We start from the raw sequence: 22,301 nt of genomic DNA, 5'->3' as shown, positions 1-22,301 counted from the left end.
CCATTAGGTTCTTGAGCAGATATCAAGGTTTTCTTGTGCTCAGAGTATCTGGCAAATAATTTTGGTGAAGAGGTGAGTTTAGCAGCACACTACGAGCGGGGCAAGGGTTGGACTCATGTCAATTTTCTTTGGGAAGGAGTCTAGAGATTTGTACCTGCTGTTCAGAAGGCTCTGCCTCTGGTTCCCTACCCAGACTCAGTGAGTTATAGTGTGCCAAAGCATTGCAACTGCTATGATAGATTTAAGGAGTGTTGATTCTTGAGATAGCATGGGCCTTTCTCAGCAGTTCTGAAAATGTGATCCATGGACCACATGCTGGAAGTCTAAGGAGAATCTGCATAGTGCTGGCTCCTTATTACAGTTTCCTGCTGTTAAAACACATTAAAGGGAACTAAAAATACTTAATGTGACTTCTCCAAGGGAGTGATTGCTGTAGTTGTCCCAAGGCTGTTGTGATCAAGGACAGGAAATCATCCGTGTGATTGTGAATGAGAAGGGATGTGGGCTGGGTGATAGTTAATGTGGGAATGTGTGCATGAGACAATCTTTCACTTGAGACATTGTACCCATTATGAAAAATTCTGAGAACCCTAATGTGTGTCAATAAAAGATCAGTACCAGAAAGTGGACATGAATGCTCATCCAGTCTAGTTTATGGAGCACTGGTGTAATATGATCTCTGCAGTTTGTCCTGCTTAGAGGACAGGTGTAATGTATTACCTGCACCTTCCTGATGATCTCATAAGAACGGCCATACTGGGTCAGATCAAAAGTCCATCCAGCCCAGTATCCTGTCTGCCGACAGTGGCCAATGTCAGGTTCACTCCCTCTGGGGACCTAACAGGTAATGATCAAGTGATCTCTCTCCTGCCATCCATCTCCACCCTCTGACAAACAGACTAGGGACACCATTCCTTACCCATCCTGGCTAATAGTCATTAATGGACTTAACTAGATACATTCATGGAGGTTATCTTTTAACCCCCCTCTTCCCACCGCCTTCACAACCTCCTCAGGCAAGGAGTTCCTTTCATTTGTTTTAAACCTGCTGCCCATTAATTTCATTTGGTAGCCCCTAGTTCTTATATTATGGGAACAAGTAGGTAACTTTTCCTTATTCACTTTCTCCATACCACTCATGATTTTATATATCTCTATCATATACCCCCTTAGTCTCCTCTTTTCCAAGCTGAAAAGTCCTAGCTTCTTTAATCTCTCCTCATATGGGACTCATTCCAAACCCCTAATCATTTTAGTTGCCCTTCTCTGAACCTTTTCTAATGCCAGTATATCTTTTTTGAGATGAGGAGACCACATCTGTACACAGTATTCAAGATGTGGGTGTACCATGGATTTATATAAGGGCAATAAGATATTCTCCATCTTATTCTCTATTCCTTTTTTTAAATGATTCACACAATGCACACTGTGTGGACGTCTTCAGAGAACTATCCACGATGACTCCAAGATCTCTTTCCTGATTACTTGTAGCTAAATATTTCTATCTTTAGTCTGGGGGGGGGGGAGGAGGGATTACATACTGCAGGCTGAAGGGATGAACTCATTAACCACTGGAGCCAGGAGGTCCTCATCAGAGAAAAAGGTGTAGAATATTCTTACCACTCTAAGGTGGAAAATGGTACTTTTGGCAAGTAGAGCTGTTTGAGTATCTAGAAAATCAGTGACAAGTCCACTATGATCCTGAAGGCTGGGCACTGTGGCCTTGAAAACCCTGTATGAGCTGGCAAATGTGGGTGAGATAGGTGACAAATATGTTAGGGGAGGAAGATGAAGGTGAGTCAAATCATTGCATATAAATTATCCAGAAGGCCTCAGTCTTCTTTTCTGCCTGCTACCTTGTCTGCTTTTGATATTGTGGTGTAAGAGGAGTAGGAGAAGTATAAGTGTGGCTATGTACATATGGAGGATTTGAGGAGAGCCTAGTCTCCCATTAGATCCAGATGATAGAGAAGGGGAGGTGACCTGTTGATGTCCCTTCCTGTCCTACATTGATAGGATATACAGCTGCTGTATGGAGGTAGCTTTAAAAGTCCTGCTTTCTGTTTGCCTCTCTGCACCCTTCTCAGAATTCTGGGTGGAGAGAAGGACACAAAACTGGGAGCAAGAAGGTTGATGACCCTTTGTATGTTTATGGTGAAGGAGCCAGCCCGGGCTGCACCTCCCAGATGTGAGTGAGGGTGAAGATCGAGAGCAAGATGAAGCTCAGTGGGTGCCTAGATGTGTGTGCGGACTCATTGCAGCCCCCTCCCTCCTTCCAACTTTCTCTGCTCATTGTCTGGCCCTCACACGTAGGTGGGATGCAGTCTGTTCAGCAGTTCCATGTGATTCTCTCAATTCTTCCCTCCCCCTCCCCGTTTCCAACCAGTAGGAATGAGAAGTGGGAGATCTGGAACAGCCACCCTCAAGGTCTCGCCTCCAAGCCCCGCCGCCCCCCAAAACGGAGCATTGATGTGGTGGAGAGGCTGGAACACGATGCAACTCCTTCCTGCCCTGGCGGAGATGTGGATAATGCAGAAGAGGGGGCGAGGCAGGCACTGAAGGCCAGGGAGCCTGGCAATTCCACCCTCTTCGCCTTCTGTTCTCCCAAAATGTGGGCGGTGAAGAGGGCGATGCACGGGGAGAGCCGTGCGCGCCTGTCTCACGTTGTGTAGCTGACTCCCCAGACCCCCTCTGATCTACAGTGCGAGGGGCGGCCGCGGCGGCGTGTATGCTCCTCCATTCCCCCCAGCCTGCTCGCTGGGATGCACGGAGTGAGAAGGAGGAGGAGGAGGTATGTGTCATGCCATGTAGCCACTGCCCCCCACCTCCCGGATGTAGGGCGCGAAGAAGAGGAGTTCATGTGTAGCTGATCCGCCCTTCCCGGGTGTGCAGGGCGAAGGAGGGCCGCAGTGGGTGTGCAGCGCGCTCTGGCTCCCGGGGATGTGCGGAGAGGAGGAGGGGGGTGGAGGTCACTGTCTCTGTAGAGCTGGTCCCACCCCCGGCCTGCGCTCTCCTCCCCTGCGGTCCCCTCTTCTCCACCCTCCCTGACGTCTGGAGCTGGCAGCCCGGCCGGTTCCGCATTCCCGACCCCTCCCCGCAGCCCAGGGGCCGCTATATAACCGGGGCTGATGCAACCCACCCAGCCGCCCGCCACAGCTTGTGGGAGGGACGCACCGGGGCAGCGACGGGGGGCGGCGGCTGTGGTGGCGGTGGCTGCTGGCCAGGCGCCCCGGGGGCGGCAGCTGCTCCGGCTCCTCCCGGGACCAGACTCGGCAGGACGGGCCTGGGGACAGGGGCAGAGCACCGGAGCCAGGCGGCAGCGGAGGGGCTGAGCGTCCAGCCTGTCTCCGGCTCCTGCAGCCGGGCCCCGGGGGCACCTCGGCCGCCTTCTCCTTCTGCACGGTGGGTCTGGGCGGAGCGGGGAGAGTGGGGGGCGGCTCGGTGCGGGGCCGGGAGCGGCACCGGGCAGTACAGGGATCGAGACGTGGGGGGTCGGGAAGCTCCGGGCTCCCTCCCGGGGGTAGCAGCTGGGACTGGCCTGGCCGGGACCCGGGAGAGCTACAGGCTAGCTGCAAAGCCCGGCCCGGAACCTACACCAGCCGGGGTTAGGGGGAAACGTCGGGGGCTCTGGGCCTCTCCCCACATCCTTGGAGCGATCGGCCAGAGGGGGACGATGCTGCCTGTTGCCCCAGGGCTGGGCTGTGCTCTGGGGTCTGCCGTGCTGCCCCCGTCCCCACACGCATGGGGGCGCTCAGGAGTCCAGGGTCTCCTTGTGGTTTCCCATGGGCTGGGGGCTGCCGCGTTCCAACCCGTGGCCAGAGCAGGGCCGCTGCGTGTCCCCCTATTGACCCCAGGGACCGCCTACCCTCTGCCCGTCATGCCCCCGGAATGTGTGCTGGTCCTGGGCGCTGCTGAGCCGGGTCCGGCCCCTTCTCACCCCCCTGCTGCCGCCCGGGAACGCGCGCAGGAGGCGCTGACTTTCTCTTTTGGAAGGGAAGCTCAGCCTAGAGTTTAGGCAAAGCCTGGTCGCTATCCCTGTCCCTGCTAGTTGGTGTGAAGACTCCCTGGAGTGTGTAGGGCCTGGTGCCAGGTACCGATCGCTTTTATTTCTGTGAAGCCACTGGTGTGTTAGGGGCTTTATAAGGCCTTGCCCTCAGCAGCTTACAGTCCAGCTAGACAAGGGAAGGGAAACAACAAAAGGGAGGTGAAGCCTGGGGCACCCATGGGTGCTGGAATAATTTGTATATTGGGGTGCTGTGAGCCATTGAATCAAACTGTAAACCCTGTATATGATGGAAATCACTTCAAGCCAGGGTCTGGCAACACCCCTAGTTCCAGCACCTATCACCTGGGGCTTTGGGTGCTAGAACTTTATGCGTGTTTGGGTGTCCGCACAGCTTCTGGTAGGATAAGGATGGTGGGCTAATAGGGTAGGGCTAAGGCTGACAGACCTTCTTAAAATGCAAAGATAGAAGCTTCCTGTAGGGCTGGCTCCAGAGCCTGTCCTCTACTGTGTCTACAAGCAAAATTCTCCTCTTAGGTGCACCTGGACATTCTGTTCTCCTTCTGTGCAAGGAACTTTCACTGATATCCCTGGTATCTAGCTACTGCACAGTTGGGCGCATCACAAAGGGAAAAGAGTATGCCTACACTAGACCCATGGCATTGCTGCAGCTTGGGCTCACGGGGCTAAAAATTGCAGTGGACGTTCAGGCTTGGGCTGGAGCTCAGGCTCTGAAACCCTGCGCCAGGGGTGGGTTTTGAAGCCCAGGCCACAGGCTGAGCCTAAATGGCTCTATGCTGCAATTTTTAGGCCTGTAGCCAGAGTCAGTTGACCCAAGCGCTGAGACTTAGTGCTGTAGAGTTCTTTACTGTAGTGTAGAGGTACCCAAATGAGACCTGCACATGCATGGAGAGCAGAGTCAAGGTTCACAGATGCAGTATTTTGCCCTAACTCTAGCCATATGTTTTGGTTAATGCTTGGTTTTGATAGATTCTGGTAATGCAATTCATTTCAGGTTGGTGCCACAGTGGGGAGTGGGTTTTAGCATCTCTGTAGATTTTGTTTTTTAATTCACCTGTCCACTCAGTGAATGTGTGGGTTAAGAATAAGAGAATCTGAATTCCGAAAGTCCCACTTTAGTTTAGTTACAAGGAGAGTTTCAATGTGTTCTGCTATCCCATGAGTGTACTTCCTCCTACTTGCTCTCTATGCCCTTGAAAAGGAGGGAGCCCCTACAGATTCCTTCTGCTCACTCAGTCCCAAGTCCATTTTAGTAGCCAGGCATAGAACTGAATGGAAGTCACATTCTTTTGTGCTTTCTGCTCCAGAAGGCATTCTTCTATTTCAGTGGTAGCGAAATAGCTTTGAGAGCAAATTGGGGGAAAGGGAGAAATATCGAGAGAGAGAGAGAGACACACACACATTATGTTTCCATTTTCCTTTAATGAAGGCCCTGTGGAGGTGTATTTGAAAACACAGGGTCTCCTATGCCTTCAAGGAGGGTGAGAACACTCTCTTGGCTGGTTCCAGGGCCATATGCAGTGTATGGTGGGCCAATGAAATGGGGCCTGGCTCATTCTTTTGCTTGTCTTGGCAGCCTGCTTCATGGCTTGTATTACCAGCTCTGGAACGGAACCACTGCCAAACTCTGTGTGTGTGTTTCTGTGCGCGCGCATGTGCACGATCACTGACAGCACAGAAGAGACAAATGCTTCAGCAACTCAGATAGAAATTTTCATGCAAGTTTCAAGAAACATGCTAAAAATTCTGATCTGGAGGCCTTTGCCAGAAGTCTGCCTTGGGAATTTGCTAGTTAGTTCTTACATGGGGATGTCTAGGAATGCCACTTGTTTGAGAGCAAATTCTTAGTCTAACTCCCACAAATTAAAAGAGAAATACCCATTTATAGGGTGGGTAGGTGTTGTGCAGGGGCTGCAGTCCAAATCAGCCCTGTTCAGAGCAGCAATGGTCTGTCCCAGGTTTACTTGCAGTGTAGTTGTAGCTGTATTGGTCCCAGGATGTTAGAGAGACAAGGTGCGTGAGGTAATATCTTGTATGGGGCCAACTTTTGAAAGTTATCACCTTACCCACCTTGTCTCCCGGGGTTATTTGGCTGTTTGGGGATTTAACAGAATCCCAAGAAATGAAGTGCAAACTGCTGTCTCTTTCTGTGGCTCGTCGCCTTGTGCCCTTAAAGCCCCTATGGATATATCTGCGCCTTTCACACAATCTAGTATTCCCCTCCTCACAGTGTTTTGAGGTCCTATGTTATGGCCCCTGCTAAAGAGGAGTAAATAGCAAAACTGATGGATTTTGGGGGGGGGTCCTAACTAGCCAATATCAGAATGGGCAGCTTTGAGCCTGTACAATTGTTCCTCTCACCTCCTTTCTCCCCCACACTCTGGGCTGAGTTCGCTGCTCCTGCTGCACTTCAGTGGCTGGATATCCAGAAGAGTTCAGTATGGTGCTAAGCTCTTTTGAGATTCTGGCCCTTAGTATAACCATGAGAGGTGTGCAGGATGTTGAGTACTTTTGGAAAATCTGGCCCCAAATCTGCTGTCCTGGAGAGTGAGACCTGTAGTGCACAGCACTAGCCACTGTGTTCGGCCAAATGGTTCCTCCTTTGGCACTAGAGCAACCCACAGAGGAAAAAGGGGGTGTGGACTTCCATCTATCACTGACTGGTCTAATGGATTTCCCAGTTGTCTTTAGTGTTCAGAATATTGATCCAAACATTGAAGGATAATTAACCTGCAGCCAGACAACCTAAGGGTATGAATGGGCTTGTCTGCTGAGCAGGTTTAGTATAAACTGACTAGTTCTGGTCATTATTTGGATGGGAGACTTTTAAGGAACACCCCAGGGTTGCAGGAAGTGTTTTGAAGAATATGTACAGGGCATTCTCCTCTCTAGTCAGTGCTGATCCTAGGTCCTCTGTGCAGTGCTAGATGGTGCTGGGCTGCTGGAAGTGCCAGCCTTTCTGATGAAATGTCTTTTAAAAATAAACTCCAGTTCTGACCACTTGTGGTCGTTAAATGTTCCAGGGGATTTTTCACAAGAGTCAGGTTGTTAGCCTCAGTGTCCAGACCTAATTCCAGCTGAGATCATTACACTTTCCCTCCCTAAATTCCCCCAGCTGTTTCAGTTGGAAATAAGATGGTTCTTATCTTCATGTCCTAAACTGCTTGTAGCTGTGCATTGTGGTGTTAAAAATCTGTCCTGTTCCACTCCAGAGATGATGATGATTTTGTATGTGGTAGAGCCTAGGTGCCCTAGTCACTGACTAGAACCCTGTAGTGCTAGACATTGTACAAACACAAAACAGAAAGACAGCCCCTGCCCCAAAGAACTCACAAGCTAACTAGACGGCTGCGTAGCAATGGTGGAAGAGTGTGATCTTGATGTATAACTTGTTTAGTAGTTTAAAGCTTGGGAATCATTGGGATGGAAGTTGCTAGAGAAATAGGAGGAACAAGAGCTGATTGTTTAGCTCATGGCAGTTAAGGGTTTACTTTCAGATTAGTACATGTGATGGACACGGTAGGGAAGAATCCTTGCGGGGGGAGGCAAGGAGGAGCCATATGATATGATCTGTATCCAGAGCAAGGGATGCCACATGAAGGGGACTGATAACTACCGAGTTAGAAAGCAGTAGGGATGGTTGCTGTGGGAGGGCTTGTGCTTTTGGAGAGCTCTAATGCAGCAGCCCTGAGCTGTAGTTGGGGGTTTAGTGTTGGACTGGGCATGTCTGACAGGTGGAGGGCTGATGGGTCACTCCCAGGGGATGGCTGCTCCAGTGGGCTCTGCTGATGGCTGAGCTTTACCTCTGTGGATTTGTAACAAATGTTCTCTTTTAAAAGGTCCTGTTTGCAGCAGCATTGGAGATAACATTCCCAAGTGCAGCCCAGGGGCACTGGAACAATTTGTATAGTGCGGGTGCTGAGAGCCATTGAACCAAACAGTAAACCCTGTATATAATGGAAACCACTTCAAGTCAGGGGGTGCTGCAGCACCCCCCGCACCCCTAGTTCCAGCACCTACTGCAGCCCAAGAGGCTGGGCAGGGCAGCATGGCCAAGCAGTGGGGCTTTCTGCTGAGGGGTGGGACTGGGGAATAGCACTTTCTCTGCTGGGGAGTCTCTCTCTGATAGGGAGGAAGGGATGGAGCTGTCTCTCTGATGGGGTTTGAGGGCAGCCAGTGGATCTCTCACTCACACATCAGGGAATGGAGGCAGACAGCAAGGCTGTTTGCTTGGATTCGTGCTCTAGTAAAGCCTTCATAAAAAGCCCAAAGGCAGAGCTGTCTCTCTGTGAGACTCTTGTGGTATTTCTGCCATCTGTGTGAAAATAAACAGAAGTTCAAGGCAGAGCCAGACCCTTCCCACACCGGAAATGGGCTCTGGCTTCTATCTCCTGGGGAGCAACCCCCCTCAGCTACTTTGTCTCACTGCCACAGTCATCAGGGCAATGAGGGTCTATTCCTTGGGGCCCAAGAATTCTTGAACAAGGCATTGCAGGGAAGGGTGTTTATAAAGTCTGCTGCATATGACTATTCACATCCTATCCTCTTGCAAGGGCATCTGCGTGGGTGTCTCTGGGAAGGGCATTGATGTTGCTTCTTAAGCCAGCACAGATCCAGGGTCTGACTCTAGGAGTTGCTTTTCTGACTCTTGCTGGAAAGTCTGTTGCCCTTATAGGTAACTTGTGCAATATTAGGCATACAGAGGCTGCCATATTGCAGCAGACTCCTGGTTCAGCTACCTAGCAGCCTGTCTCTGACAGTGACTTATAGCGCTTCTACTATATCCTTGGTAGAGAGAGGGGGATTATTTCCTGAGCTGTCCCAGCTGGTGACTACCCTGAGAGCCCAGAGCACCTTTGCAGTTTTGTCTTAGCTGATGTCACTACAGCTGATTTCTTTGATGCACTAAACATACTTGACTCCTTTTCATCAGGAAGATCCACTGATTTAATACAGAGTACACAAAAGGTCAGTGGCTTCCATTAAAATTAGCATTTGCCAGTACCTAGCACACCATAGGATGCAACTGCAGGTCTTGGAGACTGTTGTGTTTTGGTTACTGGCAAATAATTTAATGATGGCCACTGTCTGCCATTTTACCAATTTAGACTGCATTTCTGTGGCATTCTTCTGAGCATTCATTACCCTGCAGTCCACAAGAGATCTAAGGTTTAAAGTTATTGCTTTTTAAAGTAACGTGCCTTCTTGTGCTTGTATTGCAGGACTAGGTAAATAATACCGGGCCTTCTATAAACCATTTATTTGAAATATATAATATACTGCATTCATGATGAACAAAGTGAGGAACAGTTGCATGGGAATATCGGCTAACAGAAGGAAAACTCTATTGCATGCTAAGGCACTCAGCGTATTGAAAGCTTAGTTTTTGCTTAATTTCTATAAATTAATAACATTTAACATAGCAATTCCCTGGGGCCTATCCTTGATGGGGTGGGAAGGCTTGTATGCTCCTGTGACCCTGAGAGCTATGCCATTGGGAGTTTTCACTCCCTTTCAGGATCACCCAAGCAGATTGGTCAAAGAATAGGGACCAGATGAAAAGGAATCCACTGGTCCTCCAGATTGGGAGTTGAGTGATAGGCCAACAACCTATTGTTTAAAAAAAAAAAAAAAAGTTGAGTTGTGGAAACACAACAAGGTAGCCATTCAGACCAACAACATGCCAAAATAATGGACTCTGTCTTGGCAGAAATGACAAGGGAAGCCATCAGGAACCCAAGATTCTGACAGGTTCTTTATTGAAGGTAAAATGAACTAGGAAAGTAGGTTTCTGCAACACTTGAACAACAACCAAAGTAACGCAAACAACCAAACAGATAGACAAATATAATCTCAAAATCAGTGTTTAAGCAACTGTCAATGGTCTGGAGCTGACAAAAAACACTTAAAAATTAAAATATAGCCATTATAAATTCAGGGAGGTAAGATCGGTGCCACTCAGAGGGTACAGCATTAATTATGACTTCCAATATTGACAGACATGGGTTGCCAAAATCAGAATGATGAAAGATAGGTAGAACTGTGCCTGGTATCAGGGATCATAATTGGTGGAACACTGTTCCTCTACAAATATATCCACAAGGTAATTTGGAATTTCCCAGCTGGAGTTACCAGGAACAAGACTGACTATCTGTGTTTTGGAATGAAATTTAGATCTACTCTCTAGGATGTCAGAGCATACAGAGGAGCTAGTATCTGAAGCGACTACAATTTGTGTGGCAACATTGAAGATCTAATTCTTCTGTACTTTCCTTCATCTTTCTCTCGCTCCTAATATATTTACAGAACCTCTTCTTACTGTTTTTTATGCCCCTTGCTAGGTATAACTCCTTTTGTGCCTTAGCCTTTTTTATTTTGTTCCTACATGATTTTTTTTTTTAATTCATCCATAGCAATTTGTTCATGTTTCCACTTTTTGTAGGATTCCTTTTTGATATTCACATCATTAAAGAGCTCCTGATGGAACCATTTTGACTTCTTACTACCTTTTTATCTTTCCTTTGCATCGGGATAGTCTGCTGTTTTGTCTTTAATATTGTCTCTTTAATTGCCCTGCATTCTCATGAACTCCTTTTTCCCTTACCGGGAGAGGTTGCCTACTAGTTGTCTTTAGAAACCATGTCTAGGAAATGTCTAACTTGTAGATACATATAGAAATCCCAAAAAGGGTTGTGTGCCCTGGAAAAAGTCTCCAAAGGTCAACTGTTCTTTGGCAGCCCACGTTTTTGAAATTAGTATCTTTCTAACCTAGAGGGACAGTTTATTCAGGAAGTCATCGAGAATTTTGGGATGGTACCAGGGCACTTGACTGCACTTTTCAAAGTGGTGCCTCGGACAGGACATTGTCTGATCTCTTGAGGCAGCAAAGTGTTGTAGCCATAAATCAGGCTAGAAAGAATAAAAGGAGAGTGATCTGCTGCATCACTGGTCTGCTGTGTGTGAGATATTGTTTTGAATTTCTGTAAAATGTAGCCAGTTCCAAATGTGGAATTTAGAGCTGACCAGTGATAGAATTTCCAGGTGGGGAGGTTACTATCTTATTTTGTTTTCTGTCTTTGCAGCCTCAACCAGGCCAACTGATAATCTGTCTCTTCTCAGGCCATGTAAAATTACTACATATTTTCTCTCTAGTTCTCTTTTATACCCAGTAGGTAGGAGTACTGGAAAAACATCCATTTTTATCAAGTAGCATCAGCCCAACAAGACTATTCATTAGTTGAGATTCTGCATCTTTTATTTATTTATTCATTCATTTTCTCCTTTCCAAACTAAAATGTCCTAGTCTCTGAGGTCATTTTGTATTGAACACTCCCTTCCCCAGTGCCTTACCTTTTTCTTTCTGCTCTCTGCTCCTGTGGAGTTGATGGCCAAAGCTGAGTGCTGGATTCCTGGTGAGGACACACCCTGATTTACAATAATGCCCTTATCAGGTTTCCCCTACTACTTTGTTCCTTGACATTGTTGCTTTTGTTACTGTTGCTGTGTGGTGAGCAGATGCCCTTCTGTGAACTGCTCACTGTGACCTCTCGCTTTAGAGGTTGCCACCAGTTCGGAGCCCATTAGGGAGCATAAAGATTTAAAATTGTTCTTTACAATGTGAGCCACATTATCACCTGCCACCATGCTGTCTGTTTCCCTAGTGGTGTTGGTATTGTACTCTGGCAGCTGCCAAGGCTGGCTTCATATAACTAGCTTTAAAATTATTGCTAGGCTGTGCAGAATGGGACCCTCTAACTCTCCTTGTTTAGCTGGTCCTCCTTCCTCCCAGCTCTCTGGATAACAGGACAACCCAAAGTGCATTGCCCCACATTCTCCTGCACTATGGACATGGTTCTGTGTACACTCTCCCTTGCTGAGGAAGTGTGGGATAGAAGCCCTGACTTTCCCAGAGTCCATTGATGAAAATCCAGTTAGGCACAGTCATGAGTGCATGGATTAACAGGGTGACATGGTTGTGTTGTGAAAAAAGCTGCTGCATGTACACAACTGAACCATGGTATGTTGTAACTGGGTCATTTGCGAGTGTCAGCCTTGTTACACAAACATAGATGTAGTTACAGTGTAGATGGTACCCAGCTGTTCTCTGTGCACTCAGTTGGTCTCACAGCCCCATTCACTCTTCCATGGGCTTTCTGCTTCTCATCTAATTAAAGAACTTATTATTTTTCATAGCTTGGCTACTTCTTCATATTTCCTCTTAGCTCCCCTCATTCTCCAGCTTGTAACTGACCTGCCAGAGTTTGCCCCAGTCTATTTGCCTTGTTTGGCCTGGATTTCTTCCCTCCCCTCTCTTTTTGTATTTGTTGTTGGCCAAAATAAACTATTGTACCTGTGGATTTTTCCTTCCCTTTTTCCTTCCTTTTTATTTGTTCTGGAGGATGGATCCCATCTGTGATTTTTAAGTTAGTCTTATGCAGCCTCCATGCTGATTCTGTGTTCTTTAAGTTCCTAGCATTTTCCTTTATCTTCACTCATGCAAAGTTTCCCTGCTTGAATTTCAGTGTCAGACTTGGCTGTCGGTCTGATCCTCTGGAGAGGATGTCGGAGCCAGTGCACATTATGGTCATTGTTGATGGCTCCACTGTCCTTCCTGCACCAACACCTGAAAATTATTCAGAACCATGTTTAGAGTAGTCTCTGATCTTGTCAGATCCAGAACAAGATGTTCCAAGAAACAGTCACCCATAGTATCAAGAAATTGTTTCTTCAGGCCACATTCTGAAGGGACCATTGATCAGTTGACCTCCTAAGTAGCTGAAGTTGCCCCTTATCACTCTTGTAGTACTTTGTTGCCCCTGTCTGATTTCTCTCCTCATCCTGATCTGCAGGTATGTCATTCCTACTAGAATTAATTTCTTTTGACCTAGGGATTTTATCCACATGGATTCTGTCTGATGCTCCCCCTCTTGTTGGCATTCTCTCTCAAGGAGACTGTGGAATCCTGTGTGGGCAACACTGGTGGCTCCCCAGCCTCTGTGACCAAACCTAACTTTGCTCTGTCATTCATAGTCAGGATCTGCAATATCCCAACCAAGTCTTACTTGTGAGCTTCATGCACTGGTACGTATAGTTGTTCTTGTGCCTCTTTTCCTGCACTGCCTCCCTCCCCTGCAGCCTTCCTTGGGAACAACTAGTTACTGATTGATATTGGTGTCCCCAAAGCCCCTTATCTGCAGCTCTTTCCTTTCTACCCTAGGCTCCCTGGAATATGCACGATTACTGTTCAGGCAATGTGTTTAATCTGCTCGACGCGGCCACAGAGCAGGGGAGTGGGAGGTCCCATGGCATAGCTGGGCCTGTTCATCTACTTGATAGTGTAGCCCTCTGCAGATATCTGTCAGATGTGGTCGTGACTCTGAGCTCTTATGGGAGGACTCTCAAATGTTGGGAGATTTCATGTCCTTGCTGCTCTCCTGCTGGGACTTGAGTGTCCATCACCAATTACAATATGCAAGGAGTGTTAGAGCTGGGGAATGGTTCCTCTTCCTCAAATAACTTTGCCTGTTGTAGGGAACAGGAGAGTACAATGGCCTTGCTGGTGTTTGTGTGTGCTGGGAAGGGTGGGATGAGATGCAGTGCTTCTGCCACAGGCTCAAATTGCAGCGTCAGAGCAGAGACCTGGGGGAATTGGCTCCTCATTGCTCTGAGCAGTATATGTCTCTTCACCCCCTCAGTGGCGCCAGAAAGATGTGGGTAGGGATCCTCATAACCGATTAGGTGAGTGGCCCTGGTACCTGTTGTTCCAGAGGTTTGGGAGTGAGGGCAGAAAGGGAGAGAGCTGCTGCTTCCCTTGGTTCATACCCTGTTGGGTTTTGGAGTAAGCTGTGCTTGCTCCCACTTGTGGGAGTCCCTGGCTAAATCCCTGTAACAACCTGTGTCTCGGTCTCTCCCTAGAGCGAGGAGCTGCTTGCCCTGCTATGATGCCAGGGCAGATTCCGGATCCATCCCTGACAGCTGGAGCTCTACCTGGGCTTGGCCCCTTGACAGGACTCCCGGGCACCACCCTGACGGTGGAAGAGCTGAAGTACGCTGACATCCGCAACATTGGGGCTATGATCTCACCACTGCATTTCTTGGAGGTCAAACTTGGGAAAAGACCCCAGCCTGTGAAAAGTGAGGTGAGTTCTGAGGGGAATTCCCCAAGCCCTACTTGCCTCCGGGGGGCTGCTCTAAAGGCACTGTAGACCGATGTCCTCTCTATCCATGGGTAATAGCGGGACAAGCTTTCCCCTCTCATGCTACCTCCGCCTCTTCCTCCTCCCTCCCCCCCCCCCCGCCATGTCCATCCCCAGACAATTCCATTTTGATAGGCTGTTCAGTCACTGGTCTGTCTGCCAGGATGGCCCAAAAAGTTTTTAATGAGCTAAGCATGCTGAAAACTGGACTGAGATGACCCTCCTCCCCTTCATCTCCTCAAGTATCAGGGGGTAGCCGTGTTAGTCTGTATCTACAAAAACAACAAGGAGTCTGGTGGCACCTTAAAGACTAACAGATTTATTTGGGCATAAGCTTTCGTGAGTAAAAACCTCACTTCTTCGGATGCATCTGAAGAAGTGAGGTTTTTACTTCATCTCCTGCCACTCTGGCCTGGGGTGGGTGTGAACCACTGACCCAGCAGCAAAAGGCTCCATATCCCAGTCCAGCCCTCATGATACATGAGTAAATTCAGACTCTGGCTCAGAGGAGAGAGGCCTCGGTCACCCACCCACTTTACAACTTGAGGAGCCAGTCAGGAACTGAAGCCATGTGGCCTTTTGTCTATTGAGCTGTTACGGTAAATCTTCTCATCTGCTGTGAGAATGAGCCTTTGGTCACATAAGAGTTGGCATTCGGGCTCCTTGCTCCCTGGATGGCTCCCTCCATGGCCTTAGGCACCTCTCTTAATCTCTTTGTGCCTCTGCTTTCTCATCTGTACAATGGTGGTCATGCTCTACTCCTCTCCCTGGGCCAGTGGGTTCTGTGCGACTACTCCATTAATGTCCATGACTCACTCAACAGCAGAGAGTCCTCTAGCCAGCTTTTGGATGCTCTTTGCATGTCTTGTTTACCGTGTCTGTGGTGGGAGTGGGGAGAGGAGATGCATTCTGCCCGGCTGTGCTCTAACATAGAGCAAGTACTGAAAGAGTTTCCTTAGAACTCTGTCAGCAAACATCATGCAACAAAAAAGGGGAAATCCAAATGGCACATGCCAGAACCCAGGTGCATTGCTGTAACATGTTCCTCAGCCGCACTAGTCCTAAAGGCAGCAAGTTGAGGATAGTAAATGAAGCTGTTCAAAGCAGAGGTTTTGCAGCTGCAGCCTGGGTAAGCCAAAACTGCGTATCCCAGGAGTGGCCAAAGAGCAGCCTACGCACTCGTTACAATGCAGTCCAAAGCTGCCTTCATCTCTAGGGGAGGTGCAACTCAGACCCTACAGACATCAGCATGCCTGGCTCCCCTGGCACTAGGATGAATAGACTGCTTCCTAAACCTTACTGAACGGAGCAGCCCTACCTGGGGTGTCTGTACTTCTGGAAAACTCAGCATGGAGGTGGGAAGGCACTTGGATTGGCTGCACAGGGACGTTCAAAACAGTCACTGCTGGGCTCTGGAAATCTTCCCCTCCAAACCAGAGCAGGGATCTCCCCAGACTGAAGCCCTTCTCCTGAGGCCGCTATCTGTAGGGAAATTCATGTTAGTCGTAGTCTGCACTGTGAAGAAGGCAACTCCAGCCTCCTCCTGAATTGGAGGGAATGGGAGGACCTTAACCATGAAATAAAATTCTTTAGCCCCTCTCCCCACAGGGAATCTCTTCTTCTCTCTTCTTCTCCCCCACCCCCCCGCCCCGCCCACTGTGTCTTGTTTAACCCTTTAGCTACTTAAATTCTTTCCTGTATGATAACCCAATGCCCCCTCTAGAGCCTCCTATATATAGATTTCACTGAGCTTTAGAAACATGAATTAAGTCTCGACCCCTGGCAGAGAAGGCCAGTGTCAGTAGCCCCATTTTATTAATGGGAAAACACGAGGCGCCCTCCTTTGTCAGGCCATGGCACAAGAAGTGGGCCTGCCTCAGTATCCCCTTGGAATCCACCCATGCAAAGGAATAGTGTCTCTGCAGCACATTGAAATCCTTTTAGTTATGTAAAATGCCACAGTCTGCAGATCCCTCACAGTAAAAACAGCTCCTCTCAAACCCCTCAAGGGTTTTACTCACAGCACCTCTTCAGTCCCATTCCCACATCACTCACCCTGACACAAGTCATTAACTGCTCTGTCCTACTCCTGTGGCCCCTGTTTGAGGTCCCCACTCTCCAGGCCTCCTACCTTAGCATCCCAAGACCCACATTTCTCCCACAAGCCTTCTCCTGGAGCCCCAAGACAGAATGCCGGTGGCATTCCATGTAGCTACCCCTGCTCTGGGATCCACCTCCCCTGTGTTTTGGGCTCAGCTTCTCCTAACCAGGATACTTCTTCCCCTTCTTCACAAAGGCCTCCACATGAGCTCTTCTGTAACTCAGCTGGGGTTCCCCAGCTTTGGCCAGTCCTCACAATCAACCTCTTGCTCTTGCCAATGGCTCTCTCTCTACTAACTTTGCTCTCCTTTCCTATTGCTGCTCTCTGGATCTCCCTTTCCTCTTCAGGAGTCCCACCTGCCCTTCTCTCAGTGCACTCAGGCCTCTTGCCCTTCTAGGGCCCCGGTGCCTTCTTTTAAGTCCAATTTGAGTCAGCTGACCAGTCATAGGTACACTTTTTTCCCTCTTAAAAGGGCTAGTGTCACCCTATGTTAGGCAGAATGAGGGAAAGTGACTTGCCTGAGGCCACAGTATCTGTGAAGAAATCACAACGAGACCCCAGGAGTCCCAACGCCCACTCTCTTGTTGTCCCTGCTAAGCCACATGCCCAGAGCTTCTGTAACCTGTCTAGGAGATGTGACCCTTCTCTGTACTGTGTTCTCTGAACTGTTAGGATGGATGGGGTAGTTTCTGTTTGACTGATCAGTGAGATGAGGACAGGGGAAGGATCAATCACTCCCTTTTCTGTGCCTGAACTGGCCAGAGCAGACCACAAAAATGTGTCAATCAGCTGAGAATCACGGACAGCCTGTATTGTCCCACCAATGGTATTGCTCCCTATTGCTGCCACAATTAACCATCTGCTTTGCAGCAAATATGGGGGAATGTTTTTGCATGTTAAAAAGCAAGTGGGTTGTGACGAGTGGGGAGTTGAGAGCACATGTCCTCTCTTCTCTCTGCTCTTTCTTGCACTCAGCAGGCTGCTTTTAATAGCTCCTCTCGGCTCGGAGACAAATCAGTAGCTGGTGGAAGCTATGCTAATGAGAGTGGAATGGTGATTACACTGACCTCTAAAACGCTGCTTAATTTTTGCACAGATTTGTTAGAGTTGCTTGTGCCCTTAACTCTGAAATTCTTACTCTTTCAAGAATCCAAAAGGAAGAATCTGGGGGCTACTGGCCAAGTGAGGGGTCAAAAGCCTCTTTCCATTCACCTCCCTGCAAATGTTAGAAACACAGGAGTTTAACTGTGTATAGAAAGACTTGGCAACCTTATTTACATTAACGTGTACTGTGAGATCTAAATCTGTTCTCCTTGCCTGACACCTTACACTGTCACTTGCACTTCTGCAAAGCGAGTGTAAGACATTCTGTCTGATTTGATGCCCCCTTTGCACAGGAGTGAATGACATGCAGAGCAGGGGAGAGTTGGCCCTTCTGTGGATATTTTAATGGAAAATGCTCTTATTGAAACTGGCCTTGTTTAATATTTTATTCCTAGACAAAATACTTCCCTAAACTGGAACTAGGAATGTAAGTGTATCAGTTATTTAAGGGGGGAAAAGCCTTGAAGAGAACTCTGTAACTATCTGAAATGTTGGGAAGTCAATGTCTTGGTTACTCTTAAAACCCAAACATTAGAGATGCCCAGTGAATTTCATCCAGTCACCTTAACTCGGACCCATCCCTGTGACCATCCCGTCTCACGTGTGTGTCACATGGAGACATTTTGATTAAAGGGGTGTGGACTTTATAAAGTTGGCAACTTGTATAGTTTCCCTAGGTAGGAGACCAGGAGCCCTGGAACGTGTGGGTTTGGTTTCATAGACATGTCTGTGGTACTCAGTTGGTTAACCCAACATTGCACTGCTGGTGGATAAACTACCAAACATTCCCTCTAGTTCATAAGAGGTTCCTAATCCCAGTCACAGTAGCTACATGTCACTGCTGAGCTTCATAGAACAACAATGTTTAGAACACCCTGTACTTGGAGGGAATTGTCCTTAGTATGGTCCATTTTGGCTTAGAGATGTACAAATCTGTCTTGTCAATGACTGCAGTTGGCTATAGAGAAGGCAGGAGTAGTTTGCTGAAGTGATGACAAGACGTGCCACTGCAGCATTTAAACAGAAACCATGTGACTTGACCATGCACAAGTGAGAGGCAGTTTAGTTTGATAACTTCTCAGAGTCCCTGATGTGATGGAGATGGGGAGTATATGTGGCTAAGGGCATGTCTACTCTTCAGTCATGGGGGTGATTGCAGCACATGTAGACCTACTTGAGCTAGGTTTGATCTACCTAGCTCAGGTACCAATACCAGTAAAGCCATGGCAGCATGGGCTTCAGCTTGGGCTATACAAGCCTGCCAAGGAGCATGGGTACTTACTTGGGCAGCTAGTCCCTGGTGCTGTGGCTTCACTGCTATTGGTACCCAAGCTAGGTAGATTAAAGCATAGCTTGTGTATGTTTACATGTGCTGCATTCACACCTCCAGCTGGAGTGTAGACCGATCTTAAGACTGGTTCCTGGTTTTCGTTGTGTTGCAGGCATTGGCACAGAGGCAATTAAGGCTGCTTGAGTGACTTTCTCTTGCAGTTCCAGATTCCCTGATTTTAAAGTGTAACCTGAATGTTCAATTTCCAGGCATTGTAAGGCTTGTAATTTTCTCAAAAGATACAATGTTTGCTTAAAGGTAAAAGGCCCACTTCCTCAAAAGGTATTTAGGCACCTGCTTCCATTTATTTCAATGGGAGTTAGGCAGCTAAATATCTTTGAGGATTTGAGTCAGCATCCTTAAGTAATAGATGAACTGTACCATAACAAAGGGCTTGGGGTGGGTTTTTTGATGGGTTACTGCCCTAGGTTTTTGAAGTAATGTCCCTGATACTTTGATGGTGGCTTTCTGACTGTGTGATGTAGGGTTAACACAGCAAGTTTGAGTCAGTTAGCATAGAACAATGGAGTCCTGAAGTAAAATGCAGAAACGTATGTCTTTGCTCAGTGCTACAATGGGATCTGGGTATCTTGCTGCACCCTCCCTATACACCACACTCTGCACTAGGGCCTTTTATTACTCACTATGCTCCAAGCAGGACTGGCTCTAGGTTTTTTTGCTGCCCCAAGCAAAAAACCAAACCAAAACAAAAAACACCCACCTCCGAGAGCGCAACTGCCGAAGCGCAAAAAAAAAAGCCAGAATGCCACCCCTGGAATTGTGCCGCCCCAAGCACGTGCTTGGTTTGCTGGTGCCTACAGCCGGTCCTGGCTCCAAGGAAACAGGTCTGAGCACTCTGAGCCCAGAATGCTGAACATGTTGCATGAGCAGGAAATGAATGGAACCAATCAGGGAATGGCTTATTCAGGTCTTCAAAGCTCTCTTGGGCCTGGCTAATTGTTTGATACTCCTGGAATGAGACCACTCCCTTCAGCTGCCCCCAGCCCTTACTAACTGTCAGTGTAGACTTCACACATCTACAGCTGTAGACTGAACTGTCTCTTGCACTGAGATCCCTGCTTAGAACACTCTGATCTGATCAAGCCACCCATGTGCTTTGAACAGCCATTAAAGAAAATACTTTCCTTGCAATACTGTATCTGCCTGTTACAGTATCAGCTCAGGGTTAGTTAACATGAGATAGGGAAGAGAGTAGAAGTCTCTCTCCCATTTGCTTTTGCCTCCTCCCCCCGCCCCCAGGGCTGCACTGGACTAATCGCAGAGCTAAGGTCTGTGCGTGTGGCTGGGCTGAGTGTAGCAGGGGAACTTGGCAGCATGAGGAGAGGCCCCCTCTCTGGGGGGCTGTTCTTGCTCTCAGCCATGGGAAGGTCAGCGTTGCTCCTAGCACATGAGACCACTACTATACTCCCACACATCCGTGTTAGGGGCAGGGGAATCTCTGCTGTTGCACAAGACCCTTCTCTTCATGGATTACACATTTCTGTGGTGAAATTAGTTTGCCTCACTCTAGAGTCCACATTACAGAAACGGAGTAACTTATCACAAGTGGGAGTGATCAGCAATCTGTGCTCCAAAGAGCCCAGAACTGGACCTAGCAGGTGGAGTTGCAGGGCAGGACTGAGCTGCACTGATAGCAGCGTGCGAGGCAGGGAAGGGGAGGACAGACCAAAATAGCCAGGGATACTGCAGATCAGGACTGAGGAGAATCAGCTGAGGTGTGGGGGGGAGGCTTGCACAGCCACTGCTGCCAGTGAGACCTATCAAGGGGGCTATTGCCAGCTGCATCACTCCCCAGTCTGGCTGTTCTAATACGGGGCCTGTGTCCTGTTCCAGCTGGATGAGGAAGAGGAGAGGAGGAAAAGGCGCCGTGAGAAAAACAAAGTAGCAGCAGCTCGATGTCGCAACAAGAAGAAGGAGAGGACAGAGTTCCTGCAGCGGGTGAGTGCCCCGTGCCCTTTCCCCAGCAGGCTTGGTATAGCCTCCCTCTCCAGCTATGCTTCACTGCAGTAGGCACCCCTCTGTCCTCTCCAAGTGGGGAGGACAAAGGTGGATTGTACACCCACTCCCAAGGCTATTAAAGTCTCTTCAGCAATTGACCAGAGGGGCTGTTCATTCTGCTGAATCTCACTTCTTGCCCAACTGCAAGGTTCAAAGAGTTCCCTCCTCCAGTCAGTCACCTCCTCTCCCTGCATCTGTGAGCCCAGCAGCTGCCCACAGATCCTGAGGCCTGGTGCCTGGCAGATGCAATCTCTCATTTGGCAGTTGCATGGGAGGACATAAGGCCACTCTCCCATTTTTCCCCGGCTGGTCCTGCAGGGTAAATGGACCATGACCTCATGTGTCTGTTACCAGCTAGAGCAGGTAGTTAGCTGAACCCACTCTCGTAGCATGGGGTGTGCTGGGGCAGGAAGGCATCTGACACATTTACCTTGGGTATGTGAGCTGAATTCCATGTCCTAGCACTATGTGCAGCCCTGCACAGAGTGCATATCTCACCCAAATAACCATAAGGGGCCACAAGCCCAACCAGTACAACACAAACAGGTGCCCAGAGGATACACAGTGAGTACCAGGATAGACTCTAGAGACTTGTCAGCCCCTGACATGCAGTAGTAGAATGCCCATGGGCTGGTCACTTCTCCCAAAGCCTGGAGATTCCTAGTCTGTACACTAAAGACACATGAAACTCTCTCCCAGAGTGATTCCCATACAGTACACACATGTACTCTTCCTCCTACAGTGCATGGTGCCACCCCAAAGATATCTCTCTCTCACTCACACACACCATTGCACTCCCACCCCCTCCACAGGGATGCACCTCACATTCCCACACAGTCATGTGCAGCGAGGGGCACCTCTTGGACATGGGGCTCTTGGACACAAGAATCTTTTTAAAGCAAATTCTCTCAATAAGACAAGCCAGTAAAATATGAACCATAAAAAGATCAGAAATCCTTGTTGCTGCTTTTCTCCCTGAGAAGCTGGGTCTCCCTTAGTTACTGGTTCCTCTTTACTTCAGGGCAGAAAAATACTTCTAGTGCAAAACATCTTTTCTGTAGTGTTCAGTTCAGTTTTATTAGATTGCATATGACGTGTCTTTTGTGAACATGAGAAAAACATACACAATCTAAAACAGCAACATCCCTATAATACATTCAAATGTCATTCAGAACTCTCTTCTCGGCACAGTGCTAAAAGGCCAAAAATTGCCACTGATTTAATTACTACTGGGGATTGAGAAAATACTAAAAACCATTGTCCTTTGAGGTGGTGGTAAAGAATTTATTTATTTTTAATAAAAAGAGGTATAATCCAGCGTGTTCTCAGAAGCTGGGATATTCTACAGGCCAAAAGATAATGAGGTAGATCTTCCAACACTCTAGATTTACATGGACAAATCTGAAGATGTGAAGGAACTTTTTCCATATCTACCTTTTAAGGGCAGCAGTTTAGGGTATGTCTACACTACGGGATTACTCCGAATTTACAGGTTTCAGAGTAGCAGCAGTGTTAGTCTGTATCCGC

General features: G+C 48.2%; 1 protein-coding gene across 2 annotated transcripts in view; it reads left to right on the top strand.

The window, feature by feature from the left end:
- Positions 1–3,031: 3,031 nt before the first annotated feature.
- JDP2 (Jun dimerization protein 2) overlaps positions 3,032–22,301 on the top strand; it is a 24,698-nt gene continuing 5,428 nt past the window's right edge. The window contains exons 1-3 of one of the 2 annotated variants that reach the window (XM_034768649.1): positions 3,032–3,402; positions 13,940–14,163; positions 20,610–20,714. In XM_034768649.1, coding sequence (XP_034624540.1) covers positions 13,963–14,163; positions 20,610–20,714 — 306 coding nt within the window. In that variant the 5' untranslated portion in view covers positions 3,032–3,402; positions 13,940–13,962. Of the gene's footprint in view, positions 3,403–10,458; positions 13,106–13,939; positions 14,164–20,609; positions 20,715–22,301 lie in introns of those variants that run through there. The other variant, XM_034768650.1, reaches the window with a different exon arrangement.

This window comes from Trachemys scripta, chromosome 4, assembly GCF_013100865.1.
Source record: "Trachemys scripta elegans isolate TJP31775 chromosome 4, CAS_Tse_1.0, whole genome shotgun sequence".
Lineage (NCBI taxonomy): Eukaryota > Metazoa > Chordata > Testudines > Emydidae > Trachemys > Trachemys scripta.
This window is presented reverse-complemented; position numbering and strand designations above follow the sequence as displayed.